General features: G+C 43.2%; 1 protein-coding gene across 3 annotated transcripts in view; it reads left to right on the forward strand.

Annotated features, from left to right (window-relative positions):
* Window positions 1-17,871, forward strand: part of ccni (cyclin I) — a 72,664-nt gene that overhangs the window by 39,914 nt on the left and 14,879 nt on the right. For all 3 annotated transcript variants that reach the window (XM_083641819.1, XM_083641821.1, XM_083641820.1), the window contains exons 4-6: window positions 2,904-2,978; window positions 6,136-6,276; window positions 15,856-15,984. In XM_083641819.1, coding sequence (XP_083497945.1) covers window positions 2,904-2,978; window positions 6,136-6,276; window positions 15,856-15,984 — 345 coding nt within the window. The remainder of the gene's footprint in view (window positions 1-2,903; window positions 2,979-6,135; window positions 6,277-15,855; window positions 15,985-17,871) is intronic.

A 17,871-nucleotide genomic window follows, 5' to 3' on the forward strand; every position in this document is an offset into this window, starting at 1 on the left:
ATCACGATACTTAAGTCACGATAGTATTGCGATTTATTACCTTTTTTCAATTGCAAATGATGTCCCCAAAGGAAAAAAAAACGTTGTCAGCATCTGTTTGATAAAGTTTTCAGTCTGTTCATCTCACTTTATTGCAGAAAAATGGGATTGTCAAGCAGACAGACTGACCAACACTGTCATAAAAACCTGTCATAAATGTTGCATGATGCACTTGACAATTCATGTTATAAAATATCGCCATACTTGGCATTCGTGCGATATGATATATTGGCACACGGAATATCACGTTACTATGCTGTATCGACCCCCCCCCCCCCCACACCTAAATATTAATAGGGGTTGCACGACTCCAGATTTTTTCAAGTCAACTCTTCTATCAATAAAGTCGAGTCAACGTGGATTAGTCATCATGCGGTGCACTGCAGTGTTGGTATAATGATAATATAATATTATATAATAATAATTTAAAAATAATAATTAAAAAAAACTCCCCCCGGCTTAGTGAGTTGATGACGTCAGCAGCTTGCGATGCATTAACGTTAGCCATGTGAGGAATGTAAACAATCATAAATGACTTGGGGGGAAAACTCTCTGGGCAAGTAATATGAACGTAGAGTTTTTTTACATTTCACATAACAAACTTTCACTTAATAAAAGAAAGTCCCATATAATGGTCTTTGGTACCAAACACAAAGTCAAATCCAGCCCTGCTTCTTGTGTAGTAATAATAATAATAGTAACCTGTAGTGACCTGTAGTAACCTGTAGTGATGATGGCCAAACAAGGCTTTCTGAAGCTTCCAGGCTTCACAGCCAATTGTGTCGGAAATGGGTTCACTCCTCAAGCCTCAAATAACACGGTGTACGTGTATGACATCTAGTGGGCAAATAAATGTACTGCAACTAAGACACATGCTCCATTATTGGTTCAGAACAATGGACCTTCTGGGATAGCTTTGGATGTCATGCGTCATGCACATTCTGTTTGACTGCACTAATGTTGAACACTGTGTATGTTATTTCGCCTGTCTAATTCCATCTCTATATTTCTATTCTTGTAATATTTTATGCTGCTGTTATGTTATCAAATGTTCTATACAAATAAAGATCAACTTAACATGTCATTTTCACATGGGTCTGGTACAAATAGGCTATAAGTATTTTGGCAAAGTATGTAGCCTACTTGGGTGTTTGGATTACATGTTTGCAGTGTGCTTGGTTTGACTGGGTTTGAGACTCAAACCCAGTCAAACTTTGAGTGTGCTGAGCTGTCAAACCAGTCACGTGATTGAATGAAGCAGACGACTTTTAAGTCACATTATTTTTTCCGGACCAAAGCCAGCCTCGGCACAGCGGTTCCCAAACTGGTCCGCGGACCACGCAGTGGAAGTGGCCCCTGTGAAATTTGGTTTGGTACTACATAGGTAAAGTAAAGGTAATGTCCCACTGATTGTCACACAATGTGTGAAAGTTGTTCTCCGCATTTGACCCATCCCCTGGGGGAGCGGTGAGCGGCAGCGTGCGCCGCGCTCGGGAATCATATGGTGATTTAACCCCCCAATTCCAACCCTTTGATGCTGAGTGCCAAGCAGGGAGGCAAATGGGTCCCATTTTTATAGTCTTTGGTATGACTCGGCCGGGGATCGAACTCACGCCCTCCCAGTCTCAGGGCGGATACTCAGACCACAATGCCACTGAGCTGGTTAACTCACTAACTGGTTAGTGGTACTTGGTCGGAAAGGTTTGGGAACCCCTGTCTGTGTGTGGGCTCTGTGTGTGGGCACTGTGTGTGGGCTCAATTTTGGATCAATCAAAAATCTGAATTCTTTGTGTAGGACAGTAACGATGCAGATGCTGAAGTTTGGTGTCGTTTGAAGAAAAGAATGTGGGAGGAGTCGGGTTTAATTCGTTTGACAGTTTTTGTAGTTTTGCTGTCTTTGCACTTCATAATTGGTCATCGGTACAAAAGTTTCTCCTCACTTGGGCCCACTAACCTAACCCTACATTTCATTGAAAGTTGCAAAGCTGTAGCACGTACGACTGATTTGTTAGGAATTTTCAAAGTTTGAAACTTTAGACGGTCGCTGTAGCGCCACCATCAGGACTATTGGCGCCAAATTCGCATCAACAAAGTTTGGCATAGACCAGAACTGCGGCGCGTCTTCAAGCGTCCAGCGCCAAGGCCGCGCCCCTGTTTAGGGGAAACCCATCATAGTAAAAGACGGTGCAAGAAGCCGAAAACACTTCAAACAAACTATTTAAAACGGGTTTAATGTGATAGAGATATGCCGAAGAGTTGCTGTGTTGTTATAGTTTCACTAACAATAATAATAATAATAAAAAAAAAAGTCTGCGATATATATGTTTTAATAGAGTAGGGGTGACACCGTCAGTGTGGACGATGCATGTAGCCTGGTGGAAACTGGATACAGCGTTCATATAAGGCAAGTACCTTAGGGGTAGGGCCATTCTATGTCTTTGGGTCATTTATAAACAAAATGAATTCTGTTATTTTTCTATTGATTTTTTTGGTACTGCTATTTGGCTTATGTTGTCCCCTAAAAAGGGGCGCGGCCTTGCAAATGACCCGGATGTGCTGGTCTGGTCTATTGGACTGGACCTTTGTGCAAAGCATGGGAAGTCCTGCCGCTTCGCTGGCCCGGCCACTAATAAAATAGATGTTATTAAATAATTGTTTGCTAAATAAACATTGATTGATTGGTCTGTGTGCGTGCGTGTGTGTGTGTGTGTGTGTGTGTGTGTGTGTGTGTGTGTGTGTGTGTGTGTGTGTGTGTGTGTGTGTGTGTGTGTGTGAGTGTGTGTGTGTGCGCGCGTGTGTGTGTGTGTGTGTGTGTGTGTGTGTGTGTGTGTGCGTGTGTGTGCGTGTGTGTGTTTACTGTGTAGGCTCGTCCAAAGTACCTGCGCTGCATTGCCATCACCTGCTTCTTCCTGGCTGCTAAGACGTGTGAGGAGGACGAGGTGAGAATCAACACTACACAGACACACACACACACACACACACACACACACAGGGCCGTAGCCAGGGATTTCGGGCCCCATGAAAGGATATCACATCGGGCCCACGGATGGAGGAATATCTCATTTTAAATCAGAGAGTTCCCCAAACTTTTGAGGAGCCAGTCAGATTAAAAAAGTAGCCGGATCATGTTCGTGGCGTTTGTTCCAGTGGTCCTTTTCTCAATTAATAAACAAACCTCAAATATGTATAGATGAGTGTGACAATTGAAATAATACCGAACAAATATTGTCATGCCGTAACCCAGGAACTTTGATGATAGAGAGGACCAGGTTTTGCTGAGGGTTGGGGGCCGAACGGCACTGGTGCGGAAAAATTTGGGGCATTTGAAGTCAGGTTTAGAGGAATAACTCATTTTAAATGAACAGTTGTGATGTCATTATTCAGTCTTAAACACCAATATTTGATCCTTTTCTCACTCACTCCTATGTCACCACCTGCTCTCCCTGCAGGGCTTGAAATTAACTTTTTTGGCCACCTGCCAATATGGCTGCTATAGAAGCCAAAATGTTTTTCTTGAAATAAACCAGAATATGAGTGGGTTAATTTAAGCATATTAAGTATAAGTAAGTGGCCTGGGATTCTCAAAGCCTGTGTTGAGGGTCACACAAACAAAAATGCACTCTTGAAGCTAAATAAATCCAAAACCAACAAGTTAATTAGTTAAATTTTTTACTTCAATGTAGAACAGTCATTTCTTACACATGAGATTACTTTTAGCCTTTTAGTCATAAAGATTATTGAAAGATATTCCATATTCCAGACTGAAATGTTATAACAGAAGTGGAGTATTGGCCAGAATGACATGAACATTTGGACACTTATTCAGTGGGTATCTTGTATGTTGCATTCAGGTGCACTGTAAAGGGCTAAGGGCCCCTGTCAGTCAAGGGCCCTTGGAATCGTCCACCCTTTCCTCCGTGATACTACAGCCCTGCCCCTACATGCATTTTCACATTTGTATTTGCATTTACTTATTTGAGGGACAGTGCACATTAATTAACATTACTGTAAACATGCAAACACCAACAATAAAACACACAAGCAAATCAAAATATGAGTCAATATAACATGTAGCAAGCCAAAGCAATGGGCACCATGCAAGTTAAGACAGACTAGACCAGCACAGACAGTGAAAGCATGCCAACATTCAGATCACATTATAGAATGCATTATGAAACCATAAGCATGCTATCTGACAAACAAACAGGCACATATGCAGGCATAAAAAAAAATCAAAACAGTGTGAGAGACAGGCCAGCAGACGGCGCTAAACAAGGCGAGCATGCGGCTAGGTATGCTGGCAGGTCTGGTTGTTGTTCAATCAAATTTTAAAATGATGTGCGAAAGAGCGATAAGAGCTACTATTACGTATATTTAAAGGTATGGCGTTCCAAGACTGGGAAGCTCTTACTGTGAAGGTTGCCTGGCCGAAAGATGTTTTCCTCCTTGGGAACAAGTATGTCGCCTCGTAGGCTTAATCTTGTTAGCCTATTCCCAGGATTTTTCTGACAGATACATTTGATAAATGGAGGAGGTGCTAGGCCATTGAGAATTTTAAAGAGCATGGTGCAGGTTGGAGGCCATATTGCATTAATATGTGGAAGGGGGTATATAGCAAGCCCCCAGGAATAGCGCTGGGCTGTGAAGCCATTTGAACATGGTGGCGAAGCTCTGTATTGCAAGTCACGTGACGCCATGCAGCCCAGAAAGGAAAATTCCCATCCACTTGCATGGGGACTCCGGCAGCTGTTAAACCCAGGGGATTTTTTTCCGGGTGTCACTCAAAGTATAAAACGACTCTTTTAATTATCAAATAATTTTTTATGTGGCATTTTTTCTTCAGAAGCCACTAAGAGCCGTATACGGGTGTATTTTCTTCATCTACATCTACATCCATGGGTGGAAGGGGTGGGAGACATCATGGAATACGTCATGGCACACATGCGCACTTCGCCTTGGGCCGCATGGTCAGGAAGTAAAACCAGGAAGAAAACCCCCCCATGATGGCTTCATGCGCCAGGGAGCAGCCTGCGTCCGAATGCATGGGTGGGCGTGGCTCGTCCCCTATCCAGTTCTTTTAATACATCCACGGTATATAGCAATGGGATTTAGGGGGATTTTTTTTTTTCAATCACACATACAGTAGCTGCATATAGACTAGTTTTTGTAACCAGCAGGGGGCACTGGTCCATTTCATGGAACTAACACTTGTGATGTCACAGGGAGGCGAACTAGTCACCTTTACGTGACAGTCACATTTTTCAGCCCAAAATATGAGGATTTCTGACTGTTTTTATGTCTGCCCTGGTATCTGTCACCTTTTTTCACTGAAGAAGGCTGTTTGTGCCGCTACGCGTGGGTCATGTCCCAGCTCTTTTAACATGCACTAGCTATGTTTTTAAACTTTTCTAAATGATATAGCCATCTGAGTAAATAAAGGCTTTTTACTTTCTGCCAGAAGAGTGCCTTGGACCTTTCTTCTTTTTGAACCTTTGTGATCCTCACCAAAGAGCACCTTCACCACACCAGTTTTGGACTTTAGAGCACTCTGGACCGTTTTTCTTCCTCAATAAAGTGAAATCGCTTGGGCGTTATTTTCAGACCATATTCTTACATTTGATTTTATTTATTTATTTTTATTTATTTTTATTTATTTTTTGGGGGGGGGGATACTTGAGTACTATATAATGATTTAATGAGAATACTTGAATATTTTGAAATTACTTTAAATGCCCATCCCTACTAGTTATCCTACGTCAACGCTCGCCTAAGACGAGAAGATACAGGAGATGCCCTTCTCTTCTCTGTGCGTGTAGTAGAGAAGTATCTGCTGGCCACTATCGTGCAGCTACAGTGCAGATTCCAGCTAGAAATGGTGTCAATTATGTCTTTTCAAGTCAACTTGGCCGCTCAGGGCTTGTGGAGACCTGGACTAAGCAATATAGAAGATTTTATTTGTTTGTGTGTGTGTGTGTGTGTGTGTGTGTGTGTGTGTGTGTGTGTGTGTGTGTGTGTGTGTGTGTGTGTGTGTGTGTGTGTGTGTGTGTGCGTGCGTGCGTGCGTGCGTGCGTGCGTGCGTGCGTGCGTGGCGTGCAGTGTGTGCCCTCTCTGCGGGAGCTAGTTGGTAGCAGCAGCTGTGGCTGTTCTTCCTCAGAGATCCTGAGGATGGAGAGGATCATCCTGGACAAGCTGAGCTGGGACCTGCACACCGCCACACCACTGGAGTTTCTGCACATAGTACGTACACACACACACACACACACACACACCCTGCCACACCACTGGAGTTTCTGCACATAGTACGTACACACACACACACACACACACACACACACACACCCTGCCACACCACTGGAGTTTCTGCACATAGTACGTACACACACACACACACACACACACACACACACACACACACACACACACACACCCTGCCACACCACTGGAGTTTCTGCACATAGTACGTACACACACACACACACACACACACATACCCTGCCACACCACTGGAGTTTCTGCACATAGTACGTACACACACACACCCTGCCACACCACTGGAGTTTCTGCACATAGTACGTACACACACACACACACACACACACACACCCTGCCACACCACTGGAGTTTCTGCACATAGTACGTACACACACACACACACACACACACACACACACATACCCTGCCACACCACTGGAGTTTCTGCACATAGTACGTACACACACACACACACACACACACACACACACACACACCCTGCCACACCACTGGAGTTTCTGCACATAGTACGTACACCCAGAGGAGGTTTTTCCAGTGAGGCATAGGAGGATGGTCCTCCTCTATTAGATTGGGGATTTTATATAAAAAAAATTATATATATATATTTTTTTTTTTTTTTTTTTTTTTTATAATAAAATATCAATCAAATGTGTTTTTTCTTATGTGCAGACGCTCATTTTTTCATTCATTATATTCTTATATGCTTAAAATGCTTCAACAACAGTGACCTGAACTGATGGAAAGGAGAGCTCCATGCAGAGAGTCACTCTGGCCCTGGTCCCAGCCTGCAGTAGGCAGATGAAAAAACATTCGCCCTGTGGGCGTTTATTTATTTGGTAATTTATCTAATGAAAAATATGATTGGTTGAAAAACACTTGCAATTCACAGAGAACACATGAGAGTGATGTGTTTTCCTCCAATCAGATTGAGCTGGAAGTGAGCACGCCCTTAGCCCGGTGAAACCAGGTGAAATCTAATTGGTTGTTGGTAGATTGCTGACATTGATTGACATTTGTATAGTCCACTGCCTGGTCTCTCAAGCTGAATCAAAGTAGGAAGTGAAATCCACTGCCTGATGACCTGACACAGTGGCGTGCCGTCCATTAGGCGAACTAGGCAAATGCTAAGGGCGCTTGAGCCGTTAGGGGCGCCAGAGAGGGTAAAAAGGGAAAAAAAAAAAAAAAAATCTTTTTTTTTTACAAATACTTTTTCATGATAATAGGCCTACTATTATTTTACAATAGTAGACAAAAATAAGAAGAACAACGTCTTAAGTCTTTAAATAATAGTGAAATCATTTTTCTAATTCTGGCTTTCTGGCTGCCCGGGCTGCAGCACTTTCACCATGGTCCCTAATCCATACCACCCCACCCCCTGCGCGGCCGCGCCCCCTTCTACTGCTCTGAGCTTTTTCCCAGAGTTGGGGAAGGGAGCTGGAAGGTGGGTGCTGAGGGTGCTGCAGCACCCCCTGGTGGCAAGAAATGGATTTTCGAAATTGTTGGATTTGGCTGTCTTTAAAAAACAGTTTGTGCTTCCCAGCTCTAATCTTATTTCATACGCTCTCTCTTCAAAAGTGTTTGATTTTCATCATAATCTGGTTTTCCATAATAATAATAATAATAATAAGTTCAGTGTTTATGCCTGTGTTTCTGTCTGTTGTAGTGTAAAACGACTAAAGGGAGAGCAGGTGCTTACAATAAAGTGAGTGAGAAAAGGAGAAGATACTGAATAATGACATCACAACAGTATAATCCTAATGTTAATTTAAAATTAAATATTCTTCTAAATATGGATGAAAGTCCAAAAAACGTAAAATTTTCTTTGGCGCTGCCCTCGCGGGCAGCACCGAGAGACCCTTCCTTACAGCACCCCCTACCTAAAAGTACTTCCAGCACCACTGGGGAAGGGCGATTCTGAGCCTGCACTGCAGTGCTGGATTAGCTGCGATATAATTTTTATTATATTTTCTTTGGGGGAGGGGGGGGGGCACCAGCAAAAATCTTGCCTAGGGCACCAACTTGGTCAGGCACGCCACTGACCTGACAGGAAGGATTTACGACTTTTACTGAGACAGTAGCAGCATATTATATTTACCCCTTATTTTTATTTACTTTTTTATCAATCAGTAAGTGTTCACAAGCCAGACAGTCGTTGTATTGGCTTACACCCAAAACGAGTTGCGGGAGCCTTGCGGTGCGCTGCGCGGTACTGGGCTTTTTGCAATGTCAGAAAACTGGAATATTTGCAACGTCTCGACTGCAGCGTTTCCACTACAGACAGCACGGATATTCAAGTAAGTCAATTGATTTCAAGTTATCCGAGCCTTCTATTAAATTCGGCGTGGAAATGGTTCACCGAGCAGCGCTATTTTTGTCGTATTGAAGTTTCATCCTGTAATTTTTTATACTAAAACCTGCAACCTTAAATTCACACATTTTTTAACTGAATTTGGCCTGTAAATCGATGGCTGACAGCGAGCTCAATTTTAAAGCTTGAGTGGTGATCTTTATACCATATGAAAGTAGAAGAAATAAGGAATCGATTGGGAAGAAGCATGTCAACCTAGGATGTCGGGAAGGGGGGGTAAATAACGCTCCAAAGTTGATGAATTGGAATGTAACTAAACGAGTAGTGCAGCACTGTGCATGGGAAGACACACTCTCGTTCCAGATGCAATACAGTGTAATTTAACGCTATTTGACAACAGTTTCGGCCATAGACTTTGTCAAGTATCATACAAACAGTGCAAGACAGCCATTATAAAGACAGGTGGGCTGATTGAATGGACAACACCTGTCTTGTGAAAGCACACCTGAGTGTGAGACATCATAGGATCAGTCATGCAGTAATAGGCTACATTTTCGGTACTGGCGCAGATTAATCAAAACATTGATGTCACAGGTAGGGTGTATACCATAATATATCATGAATCTATGTGAATAAATAGATTTATATAAATAGTAATCACAGCCTAATGCATAGAGATAAATCCTGAAACCTTCTCGCAACAGTTCTAGCCTAAGCCAGTGGTTTTCAAAGTGGGGTCCCCAGCAAAAAGGGGGGATAATCTATTTTCACTATAATTCCATGCCATCCATAAGTAACACAATCTAAGATAGTGTAGAAGTGAGTAACTAGGCTAATTATAACCATAACAGCACAAATAACACACACACACACACACACACACACACATACCCTGCCACACCACTGGAGTTTCTGCACATAGTACGTACACACACACACACACACACCCTGCCACACCACTGGAGTTTCTGCACATAGTACGTACACACACACACACACACACACACACACACACACACACACACACACACATACCCTGCCACACCACTGGAGTTTCTGCACATAGTACGTACACACACACACACACACACCCTGCCACACCACTGGAGTTTCTGCACATAGTACGTACACACACACACACACACACACACACTCACACCCTGCCACACCAATGGAGTTCCTGCACATAGTACATATACACATGCGCACACACACTCCACACACACACACACGCGTGCGAACACATGGACGCTTGGTCCATGCACAGATCAAAAACACAGCCTCCCTATATCAGTGGGGTGTACCTGAAGCAAGATTAGTGGCTTAGCGAGGTAACTTCAGGTTTAACCCTAGGTTTGCTGTACCACGACGCTAATTAACTTCTTACTGAGATAGATCACCATAGCAACTTATGCTCTACGGCTAACCTGCTTTGTAGCAGGTTAAGTTCAGAGGATAAAATCAAAACCCATGAAAGACCCACCTGCTTACCAATCAGCTCTCTGGAAACAGCGAGTCGCCATTCATATGGTCCCCATATGAAAAATACATTGCATTCAAAAGAAAAGGAAAAGGAAAAAGAACAAAAATGGCTCCTGTTGAATTAATCGAGGACTGATTAGCCTTGCACTTGTTGCAGGCTACATTTAAATTAAGCCCTACTTACCACTTTGGAATATGTTTTTATATATTCATTTTTTTGCTCTCAAGTAGATATGTTGTTTGACCCCGCCGATCGATTGCAGCTGAATGGTGAGTGGAGAAATATCACTAAACCGGCATAAAAAGGTTACATAAACGTCTCCAAAGCGCACGGTGCCGTGTGCGCAATGGAGCTGAGGCTGAGGTTGGGTTGGACATGGTCATACATGTCAGAATAGCCTACTACATCTAAGCAATTTAATATGGGATCGCCTGCACACAGATGATTCATATCTAGGCTACTCCTGCATTTTGCAGCTGCAACTGTGTTGCTTTTGGCCTGTATGATGTGATTGAACTTCATATTATTTCCAGCATAGTCCTTGTATGAAATATGGAGATATGTGACTCTGCTGCCAATATGCCAATGCCAATGTGACCACAAAATAGGCAATTTTTTATAAATTAAATATATGCCCACACCGTGTCGATTCAGTTCAGCAGCCTTTTTACATATTATTATCATTATTTTTTTATTGATTAGCCTATTAGCCTATAGGAATTATTCCATCAGTGCGACCAAACACATCATGAGATCATTATTATTCATTGAGCCTAAATGGTCTAAAAACGCCTATGGATTTGGGAAATAGACATGCAGGTTATATTGAGTTTATTGAGAGGATGAATTGAGCTACTGTAGATAGCCTACGTGGAGGCAGAAACCGCTCTTCAAAGAAATGACTGATGTGAATAAAAGTGGTAACTTTAGACAGTCATTCGGGAACAGACTAATAATATCCAACGCAGATTTTGATTCTGTAAAGCTTCACGATTTGCGCTTTGATTGAATGAGGAAATAGGCGTGTCTGGCGCTGTAGAAGCTGGAGCAGTCCATATTGCATTGTGATTGGCAGTTGTTAAACCACGCCTCTTTTGCAGGCACGAGCTCCTGTGCACGGGCATTTTCATGTGCACGAGCTCTCAGCTTGATTAGAAAAACCTGGATCCACTTAACGAGTGACGAGCTACCTTCCTAGTACGTAAGAGTCTGGACAGACATGGATGTCGACTGCACTTGTTTGCGGTCATTCTAGTTTAATTTTAATTTTAAGAACTAAGTGTCTCAGCTGAGCCAGAAAGCTAACATTAATAGTTATGTTAGCAATCTTCAAAGCCAATAACATTGCGTACGGTTGACAAACAGTAAATATAATTGACAGCATGTTTAACAACAAGACAAGCTAGCTATGAAGTGGCGAGTAGGAGAACGTTTGATTAACGTGTTTGATTAAACAGCTGTGCAGGTTGGGTAGCATTTACAACATGTCATTAAACTTGAGCCGGACTACGTGTGCGTTAAGTAAGGGGTCATCAACGACTAGGTGTGCGTTATACCATTTGAACGCATGACGTGGAGGTGAAGAACCACCCGAGTGCCCAAGTGCGTTAAAATCGTATAACGCACACCTAGGAGTTGATCATCCCACTTTTACCATGGTCATTTGCCAACAATATACAATAAAAGCATTCGTGAATTTTTGGTGCAAGTTTAGCAATCAAAATCTGAAGTTTTTCGCTAGGCATAAAGCCTTGATATGTTTTAAAATACATACTACAGCATGCGCTAGGATGCGTCATCAGTGATGTTATCTGGGGTCGTAAGGTGTTTCGGGTCTGTCAACATCATACACCCTCGCCCAGTAGACCCAGCCGAGGCCGATTAAGACCCTGACTCGCGTCCCAGCAGCAGCCGCTCACGGATCAGCCTTCCTACTCTGTCTGCAATGTTGCCCGCGGAAGGGTCGTACACCCCTATCCGCTGCAATAGAGCTAGTGCTACACCGCAGTATTGGCCCTTCAGTGCATGGAGGATCTAGGCCCTGTGGGTAACTCCTGGCTGCGCTCCTCCTTCGTCTCACCAGACCCTCACGGGGCAAAGGCAATCCAGAGGCAGAGAGGATGCCTCAAGGACGCCTCAAGAAGGCCTGTGCGCTGCACGTCATTCGCCTGCGCCGAGCACCTCGCTCTAGCCTGAAGGACCCCAGGCCGCGCCGATCTTTGCACAGATTTTCAGGAGGCTGATCCGTAGCATTTGTGGATTTCTCCCTCACGAGAGAGCCAGGCTGGGGTGCTAAACCCATCCCGTACCGAATGCCGTCTCTCCGACCGTCAACTGTCTCTCCAGCTTGTCACCAAACTATACTTGGTTGTCACCTAGTCTATTCCTAAGTGTCACTGGCCAGGGGGAGCCAGGATTCTACGTTTTAAAATACATACTACAGCATGCGCTTTTTGATATAGCCTACTTCACACCCCTCGCTAACTCTGTTTACCTAGCAACAGTTGGGGAACCGACTAATACCTGGAACAAGCGTCACCATCCCGTCAGCTTCTCATGCAATGGAAACGTTGTTTGCTGTTCCAGTAATTAGGACGAACCTTGGATGCGAGCTGGTACTGTATGGTGCAGGGAAGCTATAGTCCGCTCAGCTCATAGAAGCACGTTACTGTGCTGTTTGATGAAACAGCTGTACAGGTTGAATAACGTTACTGTGCTGTTTGATGAAACAGCTGTGCAGGTTGAATAACGTTACTGTGCTGTTTGATGAAACAGCTGTACAGGTTGAATAATGTTACTGTGCTGTTTGATTAAACAGCTGTGCAGGTTGAATAACGTTACTGTGCTGTTTGATTAAACAGCTGTGCAGGTTGAATAACGTTACTGTGCTGTTTGATGAAACAGCTGTGCAGGTTGAATAACGTTACTGTGCTGTTTGATTAAACAGCTGTGTAGGTTGAATAACGTTACTGTGCTGTTTGATGAAACAGCTGTGCAGGTTGAATAACGTTACTGTGCTGTTTGATTAAACAGCTGTGCAGGTTGAATAACGTTACTGTGCTGTTTGATTAAACAGCTGTACAGGTTGAATAACGTTACTGTGCTGTTTGATTAAACAGCTGTGCAGGTTGAATAACGTTACTGTGCTGTTTGATTAAACAGCTGTGCAGGTTGAATAACGTTACTGTGCTGTTTGATGAAACAGCTGTGCAGGTTGAATAACGTTACTGTGCTGTTTGATTAAACAGCTGTGCAGGTTGAATAACGTTACTGTGCTGTTTGATTAAACAGCTGTGCAGGTTGAATAACGTTACTCTGCTGTTTGATTAAACAGCTGTGCAGGTTGAATAACATTACTGTGCTGTTTGATTAAACAGCTGTGCAGGTTGAATAACATTACTGTGCTGTTTGATTAAACAGCTGTGCAGGTTGAATAACGTTACTGTGCTGTTTGATGAAACAGCTGTGCAGGTTGAATAACGTTACTGTGCTGTTTGATGAAACAGCTGTACAGGTTGAATAATGTTACTGTGCTGTTTGATTAAACAGCTGTGCAGGTTGAATAACGTTACTGTGCTGTTTGATTAAACAGCTGTGCAGGTTGAATAACGTTACTGTGCTGTTTGATGAAACAGCTGTGCAGGTTGAATAACGTTACTGTGCTGTTTGATTAAACAGCTGTGTAGGTTGAATAACGTTACTGTGCTGTTTGATGAAACAGCTGTGCAGGTTGAATAACGTTACTGTGCTGTTTGATTAAACAGCTGTGCAGGTTGAATAACGTTACTGTGCTGTTTGATTAAACAGCTGTACAGGTTGAATAACGTTACTGTGCTGTTTGATTAAACAGCTGTGCAGGTTGAATAACGTTACTGTGCTGTTTGATTAAACAGCTGTGCAGGTTGAATAACGTTACTGTGCTGTTTGATGAAACAGCTGTGCAGGTTGAATAACGTTACTGTGCTGTTTGATTAAACAGCTGTGCAGGTTGAATAACGTTACTGTGCTGTTTGATTAAACAGCTGTGCAGGTTGAATAACGTTACTCTGCTGTTTGATTAAACAGCTGTGCAGGTTGAATAACATTACTGTGCTGTTTGATTAAACAGCTGTGCAGGTTGAATAACATTACTGTGCTGTTTGATTAAACAGCTGTGCAGGTTGAATAACGTTACTGTGCTGTTTGATGAAACAGCTGTGCAGGTTGAATAACGTTACTGTGCTGTTTGATGAAACAGCTGTGCAGGTTGAATAACATTACTGTGCTGTTTGATTAAACAGCTGTGCAGGTTGAATAACGTTACTGTGCTGTTTGATTAAACAGCTGTGCAGGTTGAATAACGTTACTCTGCTGTTTGATTAAACAGCTGTGCAGGTTGAATAACGTTACTCTGCTGTTTGATTAAACAGCTGTGCAGGTTGAATAACATTACTGTGCTGTTTGATTAAACAGCTGTGCAGGTTGAATAACGTTACTGTGCTGTTTGATTAAACAGCTGTGCAGGTTGAATAACGTTACTGTGCTGTTTGATTAAACAGCTGTACAGGTTGAATAACGTTACTCTGCTGTTTGATTAAACAGCTGTGCAGGTTGAATAACGTTACTCTGCTGTTTGATTAAACAGCTGTGCAGGTTGAATAACGTCACTCTGCTGTTTGATTAAACAGCTGTGCAGGTTGAATAACGTTACTGTGCTGTTTGATTAAACAGCTGTGCAGGTTGAATAACGTTACTGTGCTGTTTGATTAAACAGCTGTACAGGTTGAATAACGTTACTCTGCTGTTTGATTAAACAGCTGTGCAGGTTGAATAACGTTACTGTGCTGTTTGATTAAACAGCTGTGCAGGTTGAATAACGTTACTGTGCTGTTTGATTAAACAGCTGTGCAGGTTGAATAACGTTACTGTGCTGTTTGATGAAACAGCTGTGCAGGTTGAATAACATTACTGTGCTGTTTGATTAAACAGCTGTGCAGGTTGAATAATGTTACTGTGCTGTTTGATTAAACAGCTGTGCAGGTTGAATAACGTCACTCTGCTGTTTGATTAAACAGCTGTGCAGGTTGAATAACGTTACTGTGCTGTTTGATTAAACAGCTGTGCAGGTTGAATAACGTTACTGTGCTGTTTGATTAAACAGCTGTACAGGTTGAATAATGTTACTGTGCTGTTTGATTAAACAGCTGTGCAGGTTGAATAATGTTACTGTGCTGTTTGATTAAACAGCTGTGCAGGTTGAATAATGTTACTGTGCTGTTTGATTAAACAGCTGTGCAGGTTGAATAACGTTACTGTGCTGTTTGATTAAACAGCTGTGCAGGTTGAATAACGTTACTGTGCTGTTTGATTAAACAGCTGTGCAGGTTGAATAACGTTACTGTGCTGTTTGATTAAACAGCTGTGCAGGTGGGGGAGTGGATGAATTTACATGTGATTAGACTGGAGCCGGACTACTTGTGCGTTATGCGGTTTTTATGCACACCTGCCGGCCAATCAGAAACGAGTATTCACCCAGATCATGGTATAAAAACTCTCAAAGAGTCTGAAATATGTGTGAAACCTGCAGATCCCTGTCTTTCCCTGTCTGTCTGTCTGTCTCTCATGTGTCTCTATTGTTGTCCTTATATATTTTTATTTTTATTTTTATTATATCTTTCTTATCTTTCTTTCTTCTTTAATGTCATTTTACTAGACTAATTAATTAATTTGTCTAACTTTTGCTTGTATTTTCAATTTTCTCTCCTCTCCATAGTTCCATGCGATGGTGTTGTCGTGTCGGTCTGGTTCTCTGGACTCTGTTTTGGGACTGAACCGCTCTCAGCACCTCGCCCTGCTCACACAGCGACTGTACCACTGCCTGGCCGACCACACACTCATACAGGTACACACACACACACACACACACACACACACACACACTCATACAGGTACACACACACACACACACACACACACACACACACACTCATGCACGCACACACACTCATACAGGTACACACACACACACACACACACACACACACACACTCATACAGGTACACACACACACACACACACACACACACACTCTCATACAGGTACACACACACACACACACACACGCATGCACGCACACACACTCATACAGGTACACACACACACACACGCATGCACACACACACACTCATACAGGTACACACGCACACACGCACACACACTCATACAGGTACACACGCGCACACACTCATGCATGCACGCACGCACACACACTCATACAGGTACACACGCGCACACACCCACCCACACACACACACACTCATACAGGTACACACGCACACATGCACACACACACACACACACACACACTCATACAGGTACACACGCACACATGCACACACACACACACACACACACACACACTCATACAGGTTCACGAAAGGCGCACAACTTGTTTTGATTCTTTTAAGAGAATGCATTTTGCTGGTTCTTTTACAGGGTATCTGCGGGGTCTTGAAACCTATTCAAATGTGATAAATCAATTTCAGGAAAATTGAGCACCTTAAAAAGTATTAAAGTCTTAATTGCCATTTGATGATTTGGTAGCTATTGTTGTGATTGTGTTAAATGGGCATAAAATGATGATATCATCTCATATCCATCATAGACCTCTGCCTTGAATCTCTATCGTGTCGTGGCAGACTTTGTGATATCAGCAAATGTCATATCGTTGTCCAAACAATCTGCATATCGTATCGTGAACTTGTGATTAACACCCCTACCGCTGATGTGACGAAAGAGTTGAGCTCTTAAAAGATATTGAACAGGTCTTAAAAAATACTATTGAATTTAAAGGGATAGGCTGACTTTTTGGGAGATTTGCCTATTTGCGCCATATTGCATATATAAACAAAATAAACAATGGCTTTATCATCACTACAGCCGTCCAGTTCGTTAGATTCGCAAATGAATGGTAGTTCCCCATTTCCCCCCCAGTTATACTTGGCCAATTTATCCCCATGCTGCCCTATTGGCTGCCTCGGTCGCTGCTCCACCCTCTGCTGATCTGGGGAGAGCCGTAGACTAGCACCATGCTTCCTCTGCCACATGCGCAGTTGCCAGCCGCTTCTTCTCACCTGACAGCGAGGAGCTTCACCGGTAGGACGTAGCACGTGGGAGGATGACGCGATTCCCACCAGTTCCCTTCCACCCGGACCAGGCGCCCCGACCGACCAGAAGAGGCGCTAGTGCAGCGACCCGGACACATACCCCCAATTCGGCTCCCCCCCCCCCCCCCCCCGCAGACACAGCCAATCGTGCCTGTATGGACGCCCGACCAAGCCGGAGGTCACACGTGGACACGAACCTGCGACCCCTACAGCTGCCTACCCCCGTTCGGTCGCCCCAAAATACACAATTCCAACAGCGCCAGAAAGACTCACATGTACATGTTGTGACTCGTGTACTCACCACGCCATGAAATAATAATCCAGGAAACGTCCATTTTCAAAATAAATCCACACACCGAGATCTAACAAAGATTAACCAAACTAAGCAAGAGTAACTCAAGTTAATTCCTCGTTTGCCATGAGGCGCTGTACACAGCGACCTCATGGCAAACAAGGAAGTAACTTCTGTTAGTTATCGTTTACTCTTTGTTTATGTGAGGCGCTGTGTGAAATCACTGCGCCTGGCGGCCTTGTTTGGGAAGTAGTTCCGGCTATCTATTTACCTTAAAAAAAAGACCGTTTCTCTGCATTTTGGATTCATATTTCATGGCATGGTGAGTACA

Source organism: Poromitra crassiceps (genome assembly GCF_964638095.1).
Source record: "Poromitra crassiceps genome assembly, chromosome: 8".
Classification (NCBI taxonomy): Eukaryota; Metazoa; Chordata; class Actinopteri; order Beryciformes; family Melamphaidae; genus Poromitra; species Poromitra crassiceps.